At 50.7% G+C, this 23,688-nt stretch overlaps 1 protein-coding gene across 1 annotated transcript in view; it reads left to right on the top strand.

The window, feature by feature from the left end:
• CAMK1G (calcium/calmodulin dependent protein kinase IG) overlaps positions 1-23,688 on the top strand; it is a 29,611-nt gene that overhangs the window by 4,893 nt on the left and 1,030 nt on the right. Inside the window, exons 2-11 of the mRNA XM_055319359.1 lie at positions 6,040-6,160; positions 11,189-11,317; positions 14,071-14,145; positions 16,791-16,929; positions 17,576-17,699; positions 19,040-19,115; positions 20,156-20,268; positions 21,021-21,099; positions 22,773-22,860; positions 23,082-23,506. Of these exons, the coding sequence (XP_055175334.1) occupies positions 6,069-6,160; positions 11,189-11,317; positions 14,071-14,145; positions 16,791-16,929; positions 17,576-17,699; positions 19,040-19,115; positions 20,156-20,268; positions 21,021-21,099; positions 22,773-22,860; positions 23,082-23,506 (1,340 nt within the window). The 5' untranslated portion in view covers positions 6,040-6,068. The remainder of the gene's footprint in view (positions 1-6,039; positions 6,161-11,188; positions 11,318-14,070; positions 14,146-16,790; positions 16,930-17,575; positions 17,700-19,039; positions 19,116-20,155; positions 20,269-21,020; positions 21,100-22,772; positions 22,861-23,081; positions 23,507-23,688) is intronic.

Raw genomic sequence — 23,688 nt, 5'->3', positions numbered from 1 at the left:
CTGGTGCCGATGCTGTTCCTGTGACCAAATGGAGCTTGGGAAGGAGAGAAGGACAGGGGTCGGTCTTCCATGGAAGAAGCGTGAGAAGGGCACCTGCCTCCCGGGCTCATAGCCCAAGCATCTCTCAGCAGCACCTCATAAATAGCCAGGCTGGATGTCACCACGGATCACACGGCCTGTCCCCAGAAGCACAGAAAGGGTGGTGCTCAGAGGCAGCGTCCACCCCGGGGCTGCATGGCCTGCCCTTTAGGGAGAACTTTGCCCTCTGTGGTGTCCCCAGCTGTGGAACTGTGCCCCAACACAGCAGGAAGACCACCCCGAAAACTCTGACGGAGCCCTGCCCAGGGGCGAGGCGCTGCACGAGGCCTAAGGGAGACAAGGAGACGGGCCAGGTTCGGTCCACGTGGAGTTACTTTCTCGGGAAGACGTGACCTCAGACTGTCATAGGTCGTACAGAAGCAAGGAGCTGGCTCATGTGACCGAGTGGCTTTGGGTGGGTGGAGGGACCGATGCCGGATAGAATGGCCTCTTCCAGTGTCCCAGGTGCTGCTGAACAAGAGCCAGACCCAGGCCCTGAGAGGTGATGGTGGCCCTCCGTGGCCACTCTGCCCTGCCTGCTGCAGGGCTCTAAACAGAGCCTTTCCGTGACACCCTTAGACAGGAGGCCCCGTGGCCTTCCCTTCCCAGGGCATGGGTCTTCTTGCTGCGGGTCCCTCTCTAGCCAGTAAACAATTGTCCTCCCACCTTGTACCAATATTAAGTCGGACTCCCTGATGGCCCCAATGCTCTCTCCTGGGCCCTCCTCCCCATTGGATCATTGGACCAGTGTGGACGGGGCTCTTGGCGTGGGCTCGGTACTAGGCACTAGGGATTCCAGCTGAGTAACACAGGGCGCCTGCAGCACCCGCAGTGAGGGGGCGGCCTGGGGGTGGGGGACCCACGCATCCGCAATCAATCTACAACTGACCTCTGAATGGCTTGAGCACGTTCATTTGCCAGCTCCCCTCCTGCAGGCTTGTGGTTTTAGTTGTTTATTTACACACCTATGCTTGGCCTTTCCAACTTGATGGGAAGCACTTTTTTCTTTAAAGATTTTATTTATTTGTTCATGAGAGACACACAGAGAGAGGCAGAGACACAGGCAGAGGGAGAAGCAGGCTCCCTTTGAGGAGCCCAATGCGGGACTCGAACCCAGGGCCCCGGGATCACTCCCTGAGCTGAAGGCAGATGCTCAGCCGCTGAGCCACCCGGATGCCCTGATTGGAAGCATTTGTTCAGGGCCTCGTGTCACAGCCATGTCTGCTGTAGTCCTGCGGGGAATGAAGGAGTGTTGTCTCCAACAAGTCAAAGGTGGTCCCCATGAGTAAGGCCACTGCCTCGGCCGGGAGTCATTTCTGCAGAACATCCGTGAGGGTCCTGCCCGGTTGAGGAGTGAGGGTCACGGATGCCAACACCCACGGCGTCTCCTGAGCTACAGGGTGACCTCAGTTGTACCTCAGCAGTGGCTCTTCCCGAGCCCTGAAGCCCAGTGGAGGCTGTGGCCAGAGAGAGGGAGAGACGTGGGCATACTTTGGGAACAAGTGACAGCCATCCTGGGGCTTCAGGCTTCTCGGGATGCGTTTTCTTTTCCGTCTAGAGAACCTAGATAGCAGCAGCAGGAGTCGGGGAGCAGGGCGAGGACTTCGAGGGAAAGAAGCAGGGAGAATGTGGGTGCCCCTCTGAGAGCCCCTGGTTAGACCTCCGCGGCGCTGGGCGGGGGCCTGGGGACCTCCCTGCGGTTGGGGGGTGGTGGTGGCGGGAATGACCCAGGGTTTCAGATCTGGGGCGCCCCCCTCCCCGCCCCGAGTTTTCCACATTGCTCTGAAGATAGAGCTAAATTGTTAGGCTTGAGTGTATGGGAGGAGGGGTGGGCGGGAAAGATGTGTTCTTATAGCCAGCTTAGCTAAGAATACTATGTTTTTAAGCTATTTAAGAGAGATGGGAGAGAAGGAACAGGGAGTACAGATCTGCTAATGAGGTGGTCGTGCCTCCCGGAGAGCAGGCCCGGGTTCCGCGGGGCTCCAGCAGGGGGAGCGATGCACACCCAGCTGCTGGCCCCAGAGCTGGAAAGAAGTCTGGATTGGAGGGCGCCTGGGTGGCCCAGTGGTGGAGCATCTGCCTCTGGCTCAGGTCGTGATCCCCCGGGGAGCCTGCTTCTCCCCCTGCCCATGTCTCTGCATCTCCCTCTGTGTCTCTCATGGTAAATAAATAAAATCTTAAAAAAAGAAGAAGAAGAAGATGCTTGATTGGGTCCTTACCTGGATAAGCAGCATCTGCAGGCCTGGGGGGTCTGTGAAGGGGAGAGAGACAGACACACACACACAGACCGACCCTGTCGATTCGGCTCCTCTGACTGTCCACCCCGACACCCCCATACGTCCGTCGAGACTCCCAGCTTCAGTGTCCACGCTAAGAACCACTTGATCCACGCCCAGATGCCAACCTCTCTGATAAGTGGAAGCTGCCAGATTTGGGGCTGAGACTCTGCAGAGCGGCATCCGGATAAAGATAACCCGGATTCTAATATCTCATCTTCCCCAAAGCAGCCTGCCAGTCAGAGTTCATTTGTCTCTGCCTTGTCACTGTGCCCTCCAAATCAAGGACCAGGCCACCGCACGGCTGGCGAGTCCTCCTCCGGCTAGCGGGCCCTGAACTGCTGCGTCCCTCTGGGCTGCCACCCTCCCAGGACGAGCAAATCCACAGACGGGCCTAAGGATACAAGCACAAACCAGATCTACGCGGGAATGTGCTAAATGCTAAGGGATTCGTAGTATTAACTAGCGTGCGTTTTTCATATCGGCCACCAGTTCGCGTACAGCCAGGCTGCAGGTTTACACGCAATCCTGAAGTGAGCAAAGGAAATGTAGCATCTTTATTTCCTCTAAAGTCTTTCTCGCGAACCCAAAAGGGAAATGGGCAACTTTAAATGTGAACTTGTTCTTCACAGCGTCTCGGGTTCAGCAGAGTCTCGTTGCGCTGCCTCAGTTTCTCCCAGGAAAGCACACAGCCTTGAGGCGGCTTCTCCTCCTCTCGCTCTACATCCAGGACATTTTATGTGATAAGGTGCTTACCTGACTTGGTTGTAGATAGGAGAAGGGGGCCTCAGACTCATCGGGGACCTCAGATCCCAGGGATCTGGGATCTCACCAGAGGACGACTGGTGACCTCTGAGGTGTGACTGGTCCCACCTGGGGGCGTCATGCTGACACCCTCTGCGAAAGGCCCAGCTCCCAGCCATTTGCTTCCACCTGAAAAGCCCCGATTAAAGCTGTCTCTTCTTCTGGACCCCAGGGGACAAGCCCTCTAGCAGCGCTATGTCCCTTCACCAGGGCCATGAAGGACTGGTTCTCCAAGATAGGGGGATGACTTGGGGAGAAGCCCTGGTTCATGTAGCGTTTGCCCCCGTCCATGGTGTCAGTGCTCCCACTGTGGCCAATTTCAAGCCCACAACCTGAGACCTCTAACCACAGAGCTGGGGAGACCCCTACGGTTGGCTGTCGTGACCTGAAGCAAGCTGGCTGCAGCCCCCCGCAGGCCCTGGGGAACTTCTGGGGTCCTTAAGGGTCATGCCACCCCATCTCCCCCTAGGCCTGCCCCATGATTACTTCCCACCGTGTTGAGTGTGTTTGTGATCAAGTACCTCCCACGCGTAGAGCTTCCCACTGGGTAGGAAGCCCACCCATCCATGTCACCGAGGTCCCCCATTCCTGGATGGGCCTTCTACTCCATAAGTGTATGAAAGCAAAGATACGTGCTTCGGGCAACTACACTCACCTCCCCCGTATCCTCGCCAGGATCCACTGGGACCAAAATTGTCAAGCACACCTGTTCCCCTCCCGTGGGGCACTCGCTTGTGTCATGTTTCTCTTATTCATAGGAGCTTATGGCTCACACTAGTGTCTGAGCGCAGAAGCGGTTTCCCTCTATGCTACAGACCCTATTTTGTGACATGAGCCCTCCCGATGGGGATTACCAGGAGTGAAAATACATCAACTTAGTGCCCCCGAATATTGTCTCTGTCACAACGGTTTAGTATCTGTGAGACAAATGTGCTAAGTCTCTACGTCCACTATTTCATGTAACCTGCACCATGACCATAGACGGCTCTATCCCCATTTTACAGATGAGCTAACAGACTCAGAGGTCAGTAACTTGCCTAAGGCCGTTCAAATAAAATAACCAACAGTGGTAGAATTTGAACTCAGGTTGACCTCCAAACCTCTGCTCTTAACCTGATGCCAAATTGTGGAGGCACAAACTTTCTCTTTGTTCTGAGGCTATTAGAAGACCCCATGGATCCTATAGGAACTTGTTTTTTAAGATTATATTATTTATTTATTCATGAGAGACACAGAGAGAGAGGCAGAGACATAGGCAGAGGGAGAAGCAGGCTCCCCGTGGGGAGCCCGATGCAGGACTCGATCCTAGGACCCCAGGATCAAGCCCTGAGCCAAAGGCAGATGCTCTCAACTACTGAGCCACCCAGGTGCCCCCCAAAGGAATTTTTTTAAATGGGGGAAGGAGGTGCATTGCCCAAGAGATGCAGCCATTGGGCATATTTTCCTACTTCTTAGTTAGGTCCAAGGAGAATAGGGAAAAAGAGGCAGCTAGGGAGAGAGATTCCCCCCAACCCACCCAGCCACCCCCCAAGCACATGTTTCTCTCAAGTATTCATGCCTCACCAAGGGCGCTGTCACCCCGAAACTCCTACCAGAGACATGACAGCCAGCCTAGACTCCTCTCACCGCCCTGTGGGCACATCCCCTGGTATCGTACATATTCATAACCCCAGAACGTATCCCGAGCCCACCCCTTCTCTCCCTCACTACCGCCACAATCCAAGCCACCGTCATTTCCCTCCTGGACTTGTGTCCCCCACCCATTTTCCATATATCAGCTTTTACTCCCCCGACCCCATTGTCCACAAAGCAGCTGGAGTGAGCTCTAAGGCATCAGTGGTGTAATTCCTCTGCAAAAAATCTTTCCATATCTTCCCCTCTTGCTTAGAAGAAAATCCAGTACCTTCAGCAGAGCCTATAAGGCCTTATATGGTCTGCCCCCTGCCTGTCTTCCCCTGCCCACTCACTGCCCCGTGTCATGCAGGGTTCATCTGCTCCAGCCACACTGTCCCATCCGTCCCTTCAGGCTCTGGTCCCGTCCTGCCCCCACTTGGGCCTCCTGTATTTTATTCCTTCTGCCAAAACGCTCCCTCACACACACTGTGTGCTTGGCAGGCTCCTTCACAAACTTCTGATCTCAGCTTAAATATGACCTGCTCTAGCACCTTCCGGTGACTTTTAGGTAAAGATGACCGTCCCCCTCTGTCCCTCTTAAGCCTAGGTTTTATTCTTTCACGGCTTTCCTACACTAGGTCACCGCGTACGTGGTACTTCACTTGCTCCTGGCATGCCTCCTGCGGCCTGCCGGTCCCAGGAAGACAGAACCATCACCTGTAACGTAGCCAGCACCTGGTGCGTCATAGGTGCCGACTCGGGTGAATGGATATGGTGACTCCGGAACCCCGATACAAAGTCGGGACAAGATTCAATTCAGATTTTAATGAATAACTATTTCCCCAGCACCGTACTAATGTTGTGGGAGTTTGGGAGCAAACAATGCTTGTTCATCTAACAAGGAACAAGCATTAGGCCCGGAACAGGTAGGAGAGAGGCAAGAGGGAACAGGACTGGGGAGGTGGGCCGACCCAGACAACATAAGGTACCAGAAGGGAAATCGAGCTGACTCCGCGATCCCAGGACCCCGAGATCATAACCTGATCCAAAGGCAGACCCTTAACTGACTGAGCCACCAGGTGCCCTTGTAGTAATTTTAAAGAGCAAGTGGAGAGAATAGACTTATTTTTGCCCATTATCCAGGTTTTGCTTCCCAATCCTTCATTCTAGCTACTATATGAAAGATGTGTTTTTGATTCTTTTTGCAATTTGTTCTCATCCTGTCTGAGACATTAGCTGATCAGACCCTTTGTCCCCTTCCTCAAAGTATCCCCCAAAGCTTCAACTCTGGAGGCGATGGGTCGAAAGGAAGAAGATGACTGCAGCTCCTGGAAGAAACAGACGACCAACATCCGGAAAACCTTCATCTTCATGGAAGTGCTGGGATCGTGAGTCCTGGGGCTGAGAGATGGGGCGGCCGGGCTGCATGCTGGGCGGGGGCGTGGAGGCTGGGAGCCTGGAAGGAGTTGTTCTGGGCCAGCAGCAGCTGACAAACTAGGACTGAGACTGCAGGGACTGGGGACGTGAGTAGGGGAAGGTAGCTTGGTTTCATAACTCTGGGCCCACAGGGAATACCAGCCCTTTCCTTAGGTGGAAAGGCCCATCCTGGCCCATCCCCGGTGACCCCCCTTCCCCTACCTCTAGATCAGAGACAACTCGTGGCTTCTCACCCTGGTTGCAGGAAAGAGGGGTTCTGGGGTACCTCCAGACATTCAGTGGCCCTAGAATTTCCTGGGTCGCATCCTCCAGGGTCTTCATTTCCTTGAGCAGCAAATAGGCCAACCAACCCCCCATGTCTGCTGTAGACGGAGGAGAAGGGGATTTTGGGGCCTAGAAAGCTGACGGGCACGTATGCCGGAGTCAGCTCCCCACGCATGCCGGAGTCAACTCCCCACCACCATCCTCTCTGCTCTATATTTAAGTGCCATGTTGGAAAAATAAAGTCACGCCGTAGCCCAAACTCCTACCAGCCTCCGGAGTGTCTGCTTCTGCCCCTTGACAACGATTACACGGCTGGAGGAGCAGAGACAGCCTGTCTGGAGCTGACTGTCCTGTTCAGTCCTGTCTCTCCTCCGGGAGGCTGCAGGCTCTGATGCAGGCTGCCACCGGCTCCAGGCCACCAGCTCCAGGCCACCAGCTCCTCTGTGGCCTCAGGACCCCAGCTGGCCAGCTAATTAGTCTGGGCTAATTGGGCCCCAGGAAGTGAGGGGCAGTTAGTAGGCCGTCCATTCAAGCAGGCTTTCCCTTTAGCCAACTCGGGCTAAGTTTAGCTCCCTCCGCCCTGGCCAGGAGGCCATGACCTCGGGCAATGACAGCTCCCCACACTCTCATGATAGACGGAGGGGAGCCAGGTCTGGCCCCAAGGGGAGCCCCCACCCCCGGGCTCTCCCTGCCTGAGCAAGGGCTCTGAGCACACAGGAGGATCTCGGTGCTGGTGCCGGTCATCAGAGCGTTGGCCCTCCATCAAGGCCCTTTGCCAAGACGGGGGTGGCTAGAGAGGGGTTTTTTTGGCAGGAGAGAGGGACAAGACTCATGCGTGAATCAGAGATGATTTGCTAAGAATCCCAAAAATCAAGAGAAGGAGGGGGGATGCCCGGGTTGACAAGTGCTTATTCACTGTCTGCTCAGATTTGTGCTGTGGGACAGTCAGACGTATGCTGCTCCCAGGGGGGTCGGCGAAGTCGGCCAGGGTCCTAACCTAGAGGGACATCCAGGGACCCCGGGGAGCTTATCCCTCTACCTCTCAACTGTGAAAATATCTAAAGTTTTTAGAAAGTGAAATAATAGTACAGTGAACAACCGATATACTGACCACCTCAATTCAACAATTGTTAACATTTCATTATATTTGTTTTATGTACATACATCTCTCTCTCTCTCTCTCTCTCTCTCTCTCTCTCTCTCACACACACACACACACACACACACACACACACTCAGATTTCCCTGAACGATTTGTAAACAGTTGCAAACATCATGACATGTCACCTTGGAATCCTTCTGTCTGCATCTCCTAGAAATAAAGGCACTTTCTTCTATATGCCCAATGGCATTGCCACACTCAAGACAGTTAATAATAATTCCCTAGTAGCATTTTGGCAGAGATAGTTTTCTGGGGTTTTTTGTCTTGTTTTGTTAAGATTTTATTTATTTATTCATGAGAGACACAGAGAGAGGAGAGGCAGAGACACAGGCAGAGGGAGAAGCAGGCTCCCTGCAGGGAGCCCGATGCAGAACTCGATCCCAGGACCCTAGGATCACACCCTGAGCCAAAGGCATATGCTCAACCACAGAGCCACCCAGGTGTCCCTGTTTTTTTGTTTTCAAATATATATATATATACAGATTCCTGGTCCTAGACCTATTGCACGGGGATTCGGGGAGATAAGACCGAGCAGCTAGGACTCTATTTTTTGTGCTTCCAATGGCTCTAACCTATCCAGCCCCTCACTGACCTGGGGAACCAAAGGGACAAGACAGGGGGCAGGTCACAGCAGTGGGGGCTGATCAATAACTAAACAGTAGGCCCCCCTGTTGTGCCCAGGAGGGGGCCAGGCAGCCCCAGGCTGCAGACCTCCCTCCCTGGGCATTACTGTAGTTACCGGAGTTACCGTAGTTACCGAGGTGAGGGGGTGCAGCACTGACCGGGGAGGGAGCAGTGGGCAGCGCAGACTCCTCTGAGCTCGATGCACCAGAATCTCAGGACAAAGGCTTCTTCTCTGTAGCCCTCAGCTCCTCCGGAACACCCCGCCAGGGAGAGAACGCTTGCGGAGGTCCCCCAGAATCCCTGGGCCCTCAGGTAACCGTAGAGGCACGGGGCAAAGCTCGTCCACAGCAGGCGAGTGTCACCCAGGTCCCAGTCCCCCTCCTTTCACTGCGCAGGAAGCGGCGGCTTTTCTCCTTGGTCCTCCCTCCCCTCACCCATCAAGCAGTCTCCCAGCAAGAGGGGAGAGCGAGTCAGGGCCCCAAAGGCAGACCAAGCTCTACCGCAGCAAAGCACTCCTGGCTCCGAAGGCTCTGCTTGTCTTGCCTTCCGACCCCAGCAACCTTAGCTGCTCAAAGCTAGCTCTCTGCTCCCCAGTCTGACCAGTGGCACAATTCAGTCTTGTAACCGCTCTCCCATGCCCTGTGACACACACACACACACACACACACACACACACACACTGAACAAGGAGCCTGAGGCAGAAAAGCAGTAACACCACAATCGCCACAACACTGCACATCTCCAGGAGGCGTGGTTTACACACTCACTGAGATGTCAGTGGCCCCCCAGGAAGGCCTTAATTCAATCTCTTTCCACAAGAGGACCCCAGTAGGTGTCAGGGGGCCACCTGCGCCTACGGGTGAAAGGGGGGACTCTGATAGTGGGTCCTGGGAGGTCAGAGCCGGCAGGAATCCTGAGAGCTGTGAGGTTCACCCCTCTCCTTTTACAGGAGGGAAGGAGGGATCCGAAGATGAGTGGAACGCGCAGCCCATCCCAGGCCAGCCTCCTCACACATCCAGCCTCCCTCCATCCATCCAACCATCACACCTGTATTGAGCGTTTTCCATACGTGCCCAGCCAGAGGAGCTGGTACTCATGCACGTGCATCTCCCACTATTCCGTCTCCTACTTAACAGATGGTGCTGGACCCCGTAGCCCCCTCCCTACCTGCTGCCCTGCGCCTCCTCCATGCTGTCCCCTCGACTTCTCTAACCACCACCTGAGACGTCACTTCCAACTTTTCACTGGGTTAACTCTTGTTCATCCCTTAAAACTGAGGTCAGGGTGATCTTAAGTCTGAAGGCCAAGAATGAGGTGCTCCTTAGCTACTCCGAGCGATCGCTTTGTACCCATTAGAAAAATACGCTTTTCTACAGCCTGCTCTCTGCTGGGGGAAATTAGTGTTGTCACGATTATTGTAGGAAGATGTGCCGTGGTTCCAAGGGAAATGGCATCTGCCGGAGTCGTGTACCAGAGCAAAGACCCTGTCCTCAACCTTCATTATCTAGGGTCTCATCATACCCCCTGCTTCTCTGTACATGTCTATCTCGCACACCAGACTCTAAGCGAGGCCGCTGAGTATCCCAGGGCCTAACACTAGGGTTCCCTTAGCTGAGCAAACATTCCTTGAATGCCTAATAACATTTTGCAAATTGAATGTTAATTGCTCATTTGTCTGTGCTCTTCACTAGTCTACAGGCTTCTTAAGACCGGACACACTTACCTTTTTATCTCCAGTGTCTGACTCAGTAGGTGCTCAATAAATCTTGATTGAAGGGATGAATGAAGGAATAAATGAATGAATAGGGGAAGCTCTGAAGGCTCTGATTAACTCCGTTCCAGTGCAGCTGGGGGGGAAACAGGAAGCTCAGACCCAGGAAACACCAAGTATTTTCTAACGCAGATTCTCCAAGTCCTTACACAAGCTTGACTGCTATTGGGCCTCCATTCTAGAATCCCAGATGGCAGGGGAGAGGATGGCTCAGCTGTTTCCTCACTTACACTCTAGTGCCTCTTGTTACTACCAGGTGTTCTCCCTAATGGTATTCAAATAATAATAGTAATAACAATAACAGTGTCTGACGCTTAGTTTAACAGATGTCAGGGATGCTTTTAAGCACATTACATATGCTAATTCATTTAATCTTCTAAACAACACTATGAATCAGCTACACTCCCACTTTTCAGATAAAGAATCTGGGTATATAGAAGTTAAGTTGACCTGTCACCCAAAAAAAGCTGAAGTTCTCACATGGGCACTTGGGCCTCAGCATCTGCTGCTAGCTAACTATGGCTCTACTAGCCTGGTCTCCAGAAGACCCCCACGCAAAGCAAAAAGGCTATAATTTGGAATTTCCATTGCGTTCTATCCTCTCCATCTCCAGAAAATCTGCCCAGGGCTGCCGGGTCCTGTCTTTCATTCTCACAGATCCTACTGAATGAGAGGGTGTTCAGCCCCCTTAGCCTATGATAATTGGTTCAGAGTAACTATCACCACCTAAAACGGAGACTGGAGTTTTTTCCCATCACTGCTTGAGCCCTGTCCACACTGCTACCTCCAAGTGCTGTTCCAGTGTGCCACACTTCATCATGCTGGAAGAAACAAAGTAAATTGCCTCTGCAGTAGCCCCACTTTAATGGGTTGGCCAAATGGAGAAAACTCTTCGTAAGCAAAGCAGAGTCCCTGGGAGTCCTTAACAAATTCTAGAATCTGGAAATAGCACCCGGCTAGTCTCGGAGTTTGTAGTAGAGTCTTTTCTTTTTTGAAAGAAAGGACAGAAGGCTTGTCAGATAGGCTATACCCTGGATGCAGTGACAGTGGAAACTAATTACCAGCCACACCTTCCTTCATCTACCCTTTGGTTTTGCCTCCAACAATGTTCCCTAGCCAGCCAGTACTAATTTTTATCTCTTGGTGTCTTATACGTAGAGGCGCTTTTTCAGAAGTTTTCCTGGTGAAGCAAAGGGTGACTGGGAAGCTCTTTGCCCTGAAGTGCATCAAGAAGTCCCCTGCCTTCCGGGACAGCAGTCTGGAGAATGAGATTGCCGTGTTGAAAAAGTGAGTGGGGTCTTAGGGTTGGTCAGGGACAACTGTGGGATCACAACATTTCCCTCACGAATTACCTTCCAGAAGGACTGAAGCTGGATTTCTACACCCAAAGGCATCACTCCCTTTGATTGAGTTGATGAGTCCATTTGATCCATCAGTTAAGTTTAGCCAGACACTGGGGAGCGGGGAGGGGCGGTGAGAAAGGGCAGCAAATTGACTAGCAAACCAACTGGTAGGAGACCTGGATTGTACACGTAGACTAGAGAGTAGTTTGCTCAAAGGCACAAAAATCAATTGAGGGCCCATACCCGGAAGAATCAATAATTACGTAAGCAGAATAAGATTTGGAAATTAGAAAAAAAAAAGATTTGGAAATTACCTGAATTGTACCAAAGTAAATGTAGGTTCAGCATCTAACTATCATGATAGAGGCCCCACTAACAAACCATCAAGTGGCTACAACAGGACCATATAATATATGGTCTTATATATAACACTATAACGTATAACACTGTGCCAAAAGTGTATTAGGTGTCAGGAACACAAGCATAAGGCTGACAAAATTCGTCACCCTCAGGAACTCACATTTTCTGGGCAGAGACAGACAGATAACAAACTCTGATCCCACCGAACATGAGCCAATGGCAGCAGAAGGTGAAGTCTGGAGAAGACAGATTCATTTTGCCTACATGCATGTTTTTATGAGTATAGGGTATTAGGTACATTTTCAAAGAAGAAGGACCTGATTGATGAGCAGAATTTGATGGAGACGGGAGAGGCAATGCAGAAAGGGAATTCAGGTTGAGAGTAACACAAACTTTAACATAGAATTGTGAAAGTGCAAAGGATGTCATTGTTGGGAGCCCCTGAACTTAGAGCGAGGACCAACAAGGGACAGGAAATGGAATCAAATGAGGCCTGATTATGAAGGGTGTTGGATACCACATAAAGAATGCTGACTTCATTCTGTGGGCAAAGAAAAATCATCAAAGGATTTAAAGGAAGGGATCACCTGATCAGATTTCTACTTTACAGCCATCCCTCTTAAGGATGGTAGAAGATGGATTTGATGCCAGCCTAGAGAATGGGAGACCAATTCTAAGACTTTCTCAGTAATCTCAGCAAGGGGTGAGGATACAAGCAAAAGTAATAGCAGGATCATGTGGCAGCAGAAAGACTGGATTCAAGAGAAAGAAGTGACTAGATTTGGAGTTGGCTGGTGACAGCACAAAAGAGAAAAGTATTAAAAGTGATGCTAAGATTGAGCAATTCGGTGGAAGGTGATATCACTGTTTGGGATAGAGAACCAAAAGGATGTGCAGGCTTGGAGGAAATAGAAAGAAATTTGCTGGAACATATTGAATCTGTGTGTCCTCCAATCTCTACATGGAGGATGCAGGAGATACCAGTTTGGGAGAGATCAGAGCCGAGATAGCAGACTCATTGAGAGCAAGGACTATGGTGGTCCTTCTTGCCATTGCATTGTAGCATCAGTCCCTAACAGCATAGATCCTCAGTCAATATTTGTTCAATAAATGAACCATTGACAAATTAATGTTAGCACTGTCAGCTTGTAAGTGTGGTTGAATCCATCAGGGAACCACTGTAATGGGTCTATATTTTTAGAAATTAAACTTAAATATGCTCGCTACTGTTGATTGTATGTTTATTATTCCCCAGGCACTATACTAGACGTTTTACATGCAATTATCTCTTTTAATCCTGATATAACCCTATGACAGAGGTGTACTTTATAAACCAAGAAGTTGGATTTAGAAGATTTGAGAAAGCCAGCCAAAATCACCCAATTCATAAGATTCTCAGCCAGATCTGAACTCAAGCCCAACTGACTTAGAGTCCAAGTCCTTAACCCCTGTGCTGCACGGCCGTGAGTTTAACATCCTAGAAACGTTCCTCCTGGACAGGCTTGCATAGAACTGCTGCCTAGGAAGCCAAGCCCCCCAGTTAATATGATTCTTCTGTTTGTCTTGGCCCCTGAGTAATCCCAGGCAGAGGGAATTTAGAGCAAATTTTCCTGAACACAGTGCTATTGACATTTTAGACCAAATAATTCTTGATTGGGTTGGGAGCTATTCTGTGTGCATTGTAGAATATTTCACAGCATTCCTGCCTCCACCAACCAGATGGCAGTAGCTCCTGCCCCCTCCCCAGTCACAATATCTCCAGATACTGCCAAAATGTATCCCGAAGGACAAAAAAACCCCTGACTGAGAATTGCTAATCCAAGGCATCCCACAGAACTGACCCCAGAAATCAGCATCTTTCCTGTACCTCACAATATCTGGAATAATAATTTTGCAACGCTCCTTCCATGGTTACCCATGAGGAGGCTTAGCTAACCTGATTGTCTTCTGTTGCACTCCACTTTCTTCAAGAATGTTTCTGAAGGAGATCTGGATACCCATTTTATAAAATAATCTAGTTTTGGATGTTCCCTTAGCCTTCTTCAGTTCTTTTAAACCGAAGAGATTTCTGGAGTAGCAACAGAATGTTGGTTCCCTGAGGGCAGAATGATCAATTATCCATTCAAAAATATGGATTGAACACTACTCTGGCATCTTTTCTCTAGGATTTCATTGTAACTGCTTATTTATTAGGAAGGCTTCACAAGGATCCACTCTTCCTACACATTGTCATCAAAAGTCTCTAACAGAAGTAAAAGTCCGGTGGGTTGGGTGTCCATTCTTTGTCTGGACCACCTACACCATATACCATTCACCATGAACCTTACTTTCCCCCAGGATCAAGCATGAAAACATCGTGACCCTAGAGGACATCTATGAGAGCACCACTCACTACTACCTGGTCATGCAGCTGTAAGTGAAAGGTGACCCACTTCCTCCACAGGTCTCAGGGGGCCTTCGAGGCCTAGAGGACACTGCTCGGTGGTGAGGGGAGTGTGGTGATCCAAAGGATAAGATCAAAAATTAGCAGAGCACTTGGGTGGCTCAGTGGTTGAGCATCTGCCTTTGTCTCAGGGTGTGATCCCAGGGTCCTGGGATCGAGTTCCGCTCCTGCAGGGAGCCTGCTTCTCCCTCTGCCTATATCTCTGCCTCTCTATGTTTCTCATGAATAAATAAATAAAATATTTTTTAAAAAAGATCAAGAATTAGCTAAAGAGGTTCTCAAATGCCAAGAGTTCTCAGACTAGGTATGCTACTGGTCACAAATACGTTCTGTGTGGAATGAGGGGTAAATCCAGGACTGATTATTGAGATGATCTGTACCAGTACAGCCTTACCAGTCGTTAAAATATTTTCTACAAGTCAGCAAATAGCTGGGACTCCAACCTATCCATCTTCCCCTGTTGCCCCAGCCACTCTCCTCAGACTTCCTGGAATTTCCCACAACCCCACGGTTGAAGGGATAATGCCGGCACAGCAGGGCATGTCCAGAACCCTTCTCTGGCACCATGGCTTGAGTCCACTTTGACTCGTCTTTCTATATCCACCCAAATGAATATTAAATGTCCTAATGCTAGAGCGCCTGGGTGGCTCAGTTGGCTGAGCAGGTGGTTTTTGATTTCATCTCAGGTCATGATCTCGGGGTCCCGGAATCAGGGTCCCTCATTGGGCTCCATATTCAAGAAGGAGTTTGTTTGAGGATTCTCTCCCCCACCCCTGCTTGCTCATGCACATGTGTCCCCTCTCTCTTTCTAATACATAAATCTTAAAAAATAAATAAATAAATAAATAAATAAGTAAATAAATAAATAAATGTCTCCATGCCACTCCAGGGTAAAATTACTGTGGGATTAGAAACCACAGGTACATAGATCTCAATTCGATATAAAAAAGAAGACTTTCTCAAAAGACATCCATCCAAAAAGTTAAAAACAGGCGGTGATCATGTATGCCCATCTGTAGGACACAAATGGCACCTCACTAGAAAAGTCTCCGCATCATTGTCATATATAAATAGGAGTTCTGGCTGAGAGTGAATGCTGTAGGAGTGGGTTGGTGCTCCTGAGGGCTCAGCCTTGGACTCCGAGAAACTTCTATTTATAAAGGACACACACGCACACTCGTCACTCGGCAATCTCTGTAGCCAGAAGCAATAGTTTTGACTGACAGGCAGATTCCTCAGATACTTTAATGAGCTAACTCGGGCCTAAGCAGCCTATTAGCTCTGAGGCTCACCTGAGGCCCAGTGACTAGAGGAGCAGGTGGTCAAGGAAGTGAGCTTGGGCTGGGGGTGGGGGTGGGGGAAATAGAACAGCACTAACAAATGAGCAGGAACCATGTGGCACCTTAATGAGGCCAATTCAAGGGGATTAGCACACATTTAGACAGCTAAGGGGAGACAGGGAAGTAGGCGGATGTAGATGTCACTGAAGAGTCGCAAAGCCTATGAGAGTGCGAGCTCTAGGACCCAGGCCATTCCAAGTCAGGAATTCCGAGCTGTGCATAAAAACTACCTTTCTCATGGGTGTGTCTAGCTCCTATAGCAGAATCCAGAGCTTCAGGACAGAAACAAAAGCAGTAGAGTGGTGTGCATTTTGATTAGAGAAATTCTCCTTCCTCATTACTGCATGGTCCTATCCTGTGCGCATGTCGGTATCCAGTGCCCCGAAACAGTGAGAAGGGGGCCAGGACTGTGAGAGAATTGGCTCATGGGAGAAGTAGGCTGGACTGTTTCCTCCAGAGATGACCTCAACTGAGCATTTCACTGTCTTCACATATTGGAAAACATTCATGTGAAAGAAGGGTTTTCTTGCTCTGCATGGCCCCAGTGGGTGGAAGTGGCATCTGCTGGCTGAAACTGCAGGGAGTGGGTTTCAGCATAATATAGAGAAATATTGAGAAGGTGCTGAAAGACAAAGCAATCTTCTTAGGAGGCAGTGAGTGGTCTCCCTCTGAGGTGTTCTAGGATGGACTACAGAACTTCTTGGCAAAAATAGTATAGATGGCATTTAAGAGATGGGGGACAGACTGGATCCTAAAGCCCCTGAATCCTGAGATACCATACCATTGGAGTCTCCAAACACCACTACAACTCCACCCATGATTCTGGCTTTAGGCAGCCCGGTTGTCCACAATGAGGAAAGAAAACCTGACCCAAGCACAATTCAACTCATTCATACACCTTCTCTTTCCTGCCTTGGCCTGATTTCAGTCTCACGTCTCCTTTTCATTGTGGCTCCCTGGTCCCAGGCCAGGAAAGTAGGCAGCTCCCACTAAGTGATTATTGGCTTCTTACTTGACTCTAGCCAGGAGCATTTTGTATTTATTTTAAGGAAAGGCCCAGGGAGAGAGTAATGGCCCAAAGAAATGACTCCCTCGTGATACCATTCCAACACCCAAAGGAGATATTCTCAGAGTAAAGTAGACCTCCCTGCCCAGGCCATGAGCACCTGCCTGTTCCACCACAGTTGTGTCTTCATGGCTACAGAGCAAACAGACTTATCTCCCTTTGACCTGAAATAAGACCTGGATTCCTGCGCTTGCCCCTATGCCCACAGTGTTTCTGGCGGGGAACTCTTTGACCGGATCCTGGAGCGGGGTGTCTACACAGAGAAGGATGCCAGCCTGGTGATCCAGCAGGTCTTGTCAGCAGTGAAATACCTCCACGAGAATGGCATCGTCCACAGAGACTTAAAGGTGCCAAAGTGGGAGTCCTCAGTGGGAAACAGAGAATGACCCTTTAGGAAGCTGCCTGGGTCATGGGCAGCCTAAGCCCCGTAAAATGAGAGGGTTGGACTAATAGACTCCTAAGGCCCCTTCTGCCCTTAGATGACTTAAACAAATCTTAAATGACTGAGCAATCACTGATGATTTTCATCTCAGCCTTTTCCTGAACTTTTTACTAGGCCTCACCCTATTAGGATACCAAGAAAATCCACATGTTTCTTAAACCTAGTCACGGTCCAAATCAAATGTAATAAATACTTACTGGGATCAGCATTGCATCAGGCATGTACTAGACTTTGGAGAGATCAGAGACAATTAACTTTAGTTTGGTTCCCTCAATCTTAGAGTAGCTGGGGATGAGGAGAGGGTGGGAGTAGCACATTAGTGGCTGTAAAGCTGAGCACATGAGGGTCAAAAGCAAAATACAGAGTGTTCGGATACGGGGTCGGGGGCTGCAGTAGGAAGAAGGAGGGAAGAATTGGGGAAGATGAGCCTGACCTTGAAGCCGGGAGCCTGGAGCTCAGCTTCCTAAGAAATTATATATCAGGGGAGGGAAAGAAATACATATTTCAGATGATTATATCCTATATTGCCTCACATTGCTCTTCTCCCACAGCCTGAAAACCTGCTGTACCTAACCCCTGAAGAGAATTCTAAGATCATGATCACAGATTTTGGTCTGTCCAAGATGGAACAGAGTGGGGTCATGTCCACTGCCTGTGGGACCCCCGGCTACGTGGGTGAGTCTGGGAGTAGGAGGAAGGTTGACCAGTTGGCTGTGTTCAACTTCATGGATATTTAACAGAGAGGGATGGTTCTAGGGATACAGGGTTCAACTTCAGGGGCAATCCAAATAATCCATAATGATCCATAATGAATCCAAGCTTCATTATGAAGCTTAGGGTAGAATCCATGTATCTCTGAAACTACCCCTACTGCTCCCAAACCCTACATCTTTAGAAACAGCCTACCCCTGAGCTCTTCCCACAGCGCCTGCCTATACTTGGCTCTCATTTTTGCACACAGATTCCTGCCTTTGTCTGGGTCAGAGACAAGATCATAAAACCAGAGATTATTGGATTGCCAAGGAGTTGACCACTAGCCCCCCCTTTTCCTCTCTCCCACTTCCACAGGAGACCTCAGTGTCCCAGTTCTTGGTATCCCAGAGGCATAGTGTTGAGTTTGGAACTGAAGAACCCAGGCATGCCTCCCCAAATATATTCCCAAAGAAACACCCTAGGAAACTGGCAAAGGTGGGGCCTCCTGCTTAAACAGGAAGCTTTCAAGGCCCCCCAAAAAAGCAAAAGCAGGCAAGTAACCAGGTGGAAGCATTCCTGAGATCCACAGAGAGGAAGTCAAAACTCAGAGCATCCGCCCCTGCCCCTTCCCTCTTAGCAATTCATCACCTGCTTGAGGATGGCATGTAGGAAGGAGACCTCTAACATCATAGAGGAAATCTGCTCTCACCCTCAAAGAGAGCTCAGTCCGTATGTATTGAGTCCCACTGAATACAAAGCCCTGGTATTTGGGATAAATACAGAAGGTAGCTCTCTACTGCTCCCAGACAGAGGACGACATGGCTCATTTTCTCAAGGAGCTCTCGATCTGATAGGCCAGACTAAACCTCACCCTCAGAAGGTAACTGAGACGGATGGGACAGTTGTGACCTGCCCTCTAAGAATTCCTCATATAATGTAAAAGACTGTCTCTTCCCTCAGGGAGAACCCCATCTAGTAGGACAGAGACTGCCCGTATATTGCAGATATCCCCATCTGAACAGAGACACACAGCTCCAGCCCTGGGATGCCCGATCTTCATGGGGAGACATAGACTTGCCTTCAGACAGTACTCAGCCTGATGTAAGAGTCCTAGGCCCTGTCATGGGGATCTTCCAGGCTGATGGAGGAAGGTTCAGTCTGATGGGAGACCCTACCCTAGGAAAGGTTTCATTCTTACAGAAACACTACCATCCTGGGGGCTTTCCTATTCTGCTTCTCTAAGCCTCTTCCTGACCTTTGACCCTTGCCCCTCAGCCCTCTCTTCTTGTCCCAGCCCTGACTCTGCCTTTGGTTTGCTGCAGCTCCGGAAGTGCTGGCCCAGAAACCCTACAGCAAGGCTGTGGATTGCTGGTCCATTGGCGTCATCACTTACATACTGTGAGTAGAAGCTGGCGTTGGCTCAGTTCCTGGGAAATCTCAGAACCTGCTCATCCTTTTTCTCCCCTCCCCTATCTTAGCTCCTCAAGCAACATCCACCATCAAAGCATGTGCAGGTGCATGTGCGCGCGCAAACACACACACACACACACTTACCCATGCACACAGCTCCAGAGGTTTCTGTCCTGGTCTCCACCAGACAATTAAAACAAAGCTCAGTGTGAACCCACTGTTCAGCCATATGGTTCTCTTCTTCTTGCACTCCCACCTCCATTTACTCTTTGTTAATGTGTTGAGTCCTGCTCTGTGGAATGAGCAATGAAGAAAGGAGAGGCCAAGCCAAGTTGGAAGCCAAGTGGGCAGCCAAGTGGGCACAATGTTCACGTCTCAGATGTTTCTCCTGGCAAGTCCTCCCAAAGCAAAATGATGGCCTGAATGAACCTGGTCATAGCTCCTGTCCACATATTCTTGGGCTCTCCTTTCCAAACCTACTCATCACCCCTTCCCCTCCATCCCTCCTCATCTACAGCAGCTTCTGCTTTTAGGAAAATAACCTATTTATCCCTTCGCATGGACTCAGTTCTTTATTTACTAAGCTTATGTTAAATAACTACTGTCATTCATTCGTGTGCTCGACAAATATTCATTGACAGTCTATTCTGTGCTAATCACTGGTTTAGGTACTAAAAAATAAAGAACAAAATAGCCTAAAAAAATCCCTCACGAAATGTACATTCAAGCAGACATTCTCTCATCTGTCCTAAGATATTTTATACATCATCTAACTGCAGGGAGGCATAGGAGAGGCATTGAGAGCTTGCGGGAATAATGCATAAAAGGGCCTTCCACAGCTGCCTGTTCCAACCTTTGGCTCCTGCATAAACACTCAATGGGGCCTGCATCATTCCAGAATCAGGCAGATCCATGTCCTGCCCCTACTGCTGGTTGGGGATCCTAGCTCCTGCCTGTGTATGCAGTGGAGGCTGGCCCAAGGAGACTGGGGTCGTTGAGTAGCATGCTTCCTTCTTATTTCACTGCAGGTTGTGTGGGTATCCCCCCTTCTATGAAGAAACTGAGTCTAAGCTTTTCGAGAAGATCAAGGAGGGCTACTATGAATTTGAGTCTCCATTCTGGGATGACATTTCTGAGTCAGGTAAGGCTAGCAGGTGTGAAGGACAAGATAACAGGCTCAAGGCAAAGGCTGCCAAGAGAAAAGAGTGTAACAATGGATGACAGTCCTGGCTCTTGAAAGTCCCCGGGGAATCTTAGAGAACAGGCTGCCAAGGAAAGTGGAGAAATCTTCATCTGGCTCAAAGGCCAAAAAAATTATTCGCATCTAAGCTTCATGCTTTTGTTTTCCTGGAGACAGAACCACAGCCTCTCTGGTAAAGTAGTTTAGAGGGGGGCCCGGAGGGCAGAGGCAGGCACTAGGGAGTGTTCCAGGCAGGAGTGGCAAAACCAAGGCCAAGTTTTGCCTTCATTATATATCAAGACTGAGAGCATGCGATGCCTGTGTGTGTGAGAAAAGGCAGTCATTACATGTCGTTGGGTCCATCAAGTGGAGAGCAGAGCTGGGCCGAGGCAGCACTCACGTGTGCCCACGTGTGGGTGCCTGCCTCTGAATGGTGCAAATGCATATGCTTGTGGCATGCAGGCACGTTGGGGCCTCGTGATAAGAGCTGTATATGCAGCGCTGTGTGGGTGAGGCTACGTAGAGCCTCTCCTTGGTGGTTTATGGTGGGTTGTTGTTGGGTGGCTTGGATTTTTTTTTTCTCTAAGACTCTTAAAATTGCCTCTTTGGAAAATTAGCTAAAGATGCATTCACTGCCACCCACCAGCCCGGAAGTGAATTTCCATCAGTCATGAAATCTGGTCCTCAGTTGTGTCTCTGATTGCTCCCCTCAGCCAAGGATTTTATTTGCCACTTGCTGGAGAAGGACCCGAATGAACGGTACACCTGTGAGAAGGCATTGAGGCACCCCTGGTGAGTGAGGATGGGGTGAGCTCTGGACCCTGGCTCTGTGATTCCCAAATGCCACGATGACTCATTCGCATGGCGTTTCCCAAGAGTTTGCTTGCCCTGAGCTCTTTACTCTTGCGGCATCCAAGGAGCATAGACGTGTTGATCAGGTCCAGATGCAAACAGCATTTAATGACACAGGTTCTGACCCAAGACTGGCAGCTGTCATATCAGTACTAGGGTGTAATACTCACTACTAGCTACTCAAGAAGCATCCAGAAATAGGCAGCTCCGCCCTGTCCTTGAGAGCATCATTTCACTGTGGGGTCAAAACCCGTTCTGAGTGAGGTGATTTGTGAAGAATCACAAGGCAACCAAACAGTGAAATGAATAAATGAAGTCGTACAACACTGTTTTTCCATGCTAAGACCCCCGTGCTCAAGATTCACAATAGCGCCTCACGTCCTATCACGGCAAGCCTTGATTCCTCTACCTTTGCAGGTTTTCCCTGATTTTTTTACCTCTGACTTTATTTCCCCCAAATTCCCAACACACCTTCTCTGTTCTAGAAAGGCCTAAAAGCTGTATTTCTCTCTATATTTTCTTTAAAGATTTTATTTATTTATTCATGACAGAGGCAGAGACCTACACAGGGGGAGCAGCAGGCTCCCTGTGCAGAGCCCAATGCGGGGACTCGATCCCAGGACTCTGAGATCACAACCTGACCTGAAGGCAGATGCTCCACTGCTGAGCCACCCAGGCATCCCTGTATTTTTCTTCCTCCCTTCCCCTACCTCATATCCCAAGCTCTTTCCAACTTCCACCTTGGGTCACACCATTTTCACCACCTAGGACATTCTACCTCTTGCCTTACGTATAAGGCATCCCTCAGGATCCAAACTAGTTTCTGCCCTTCCCTGAAGCCCTGACTTCTCCAGGCCACGTTACTCCTCCTTACCCTTCTTTATCCATGACACAGATTACCATGAGTTACTCTAGCTCCCAGCATGGAACAGGGTGCTGCAGCTACGCTGGAAAGCCCCAGAGATCAGGGTCCCATCTGTCACTTCTCTGTGTCCCTGGTGCCTAGAAAGTTCTGTGTGTATGGCAAGTATCTGAGGAACACTTAGAGATGGATGTCCAAGAAAGGGGCCGCCTGTATCAGGTGGCCTCATTGAGGAAGGCTTCCAGGAGCAGGTGGGTCCTGAGTAAAGTTTCAAACTATAGGGTAGCGACAACCCAAGCACCCTCTGACACAGGGGCCAGAAAGCTTTTTCTGTAAGAAGCCAGAAAATAAGTATTTTAGGCTTAGCTGGCCCTCCCACCTACCTGGCACCTAGTCAATCTGCCCTTATAGCATGGAGGCAGCCGTAGCTCATGCTTGAGCGAATGGGCCTGTCTGTGTCCCAGTGAGATGCCTGTTTACAAAAACAGGCAGTGGGTAGATGTGGCCGACAGGTCATAGTCAGCCCACCCCACTATAAAGCAAGGTTTTGGTTTTGCCAAAGCATGGGCCGTGCAATGACCTGCCCAGGGGCACAGAGGAGCCCTGGCTGCAGCCCATCCCTGCTGTGGGCCACCCTTCTTCCGAGGCACTCCACTCGGCTCACCCTGGACCTGCATGCACGGCCCCTGCCCGACCCCTGGCTGGGTTCCCCCAGCTCCCCACTAGCCAGGTGTCCCTTCTACACCCACAGGATTGATGGAAACACGGCCCTCCACCGGGACATCTACCCCTCAGTCAGTCTCCAGATCCAGAAGAACTTTGCCAAGAGCAAGTGGAGGGTAAGCTGCCCTTTCCGGGAGGTAGGCCGGGTGTTCTGGGCCCCTGGAGGCTGAGCCGGGGCCGGGCTGGGGTAGGGCCTGTCCCTGGGGCTTCCCTGCACCCTCTCTGGGAGGAGAAGTGGGCACATGAGTTTCAAGAGGCCACAGGGCCAAGGGAAGGCTTGAGCCCCGGTGCCCTCCGAGAACAGAGGTGGCCAGAGGCTGGTCTGGTGTCTCCCTAGCAAGCCTTCAACGCAGCAGCTGTGGTTCACCACATGAGGAAGCTGCACATGAACCTGCACAGCCCAGGCATCCGCCCGGAGGTGGAGAACAGGCCACCCGGCCCCCCAGCCTCAGAAGCCTCGAGACCCAACTCGTCCGAGATCACCATCACCGAGGCCCCGGCCCCGGACCAGAGTGCAGCTCCGCCTGCTCTGACGCGGCTGCCCTGCCAGCACGGTCCCCGGCCCACGGCGCCCGGCGCCAGGTCCCTCAACTGCCTGGTCAATGGCTCGCTCCGCATCAGCAGCAGCCTGGTGCCCATGCAGCAGGGGCCCCTGGCCGCCGGGCCCTGCGGCTGCTGCTCCAGCTGCCTGAGCATCGGGAGCAAAGGGAAGTCCTCCTACTGCTCCGAGCCCACGCTCTTCAGAAAAGCCAACAAAAAACAGTACGTACCTTTGGCCAAAGGCAGAGGCCTAGCCCTGCTCAGGCGGTGGGGCTGAAAGAAACTGGCCCAAGGGGGACAGCCTTGCAGGGCGACGAGAGCCCTGAATGGGGGGGCAGGGGAGATGCCTCCAGTCCCGTCCCTACCACTCATTGGGTGGCTGTTGGCAGACCCGTCAATGTCTC

The sequence above is a fragment of the Nyctereutes procyonoides genome, unplaced genomic scaffold (genome assembly GCF_905146905.1).
Source record: "Nyctereutes procyonoides isolate TBG_1078 unplaced genomic scaffold, NYPRO_anot_genome, whole genome shotgun sequence".
Classification (NCBI taxonomy): domain Eukaryota; kingdom Metazoa; phylum Chordata; class Mammalia; order Carnivora; family Canidae; genus Nyctereutes; species Nyctereutes procyonoides.
Note: the sequence above shows the minus strand (reverse complement) of the source record. Positions and strands in the feature narration are given on the sequence as shown.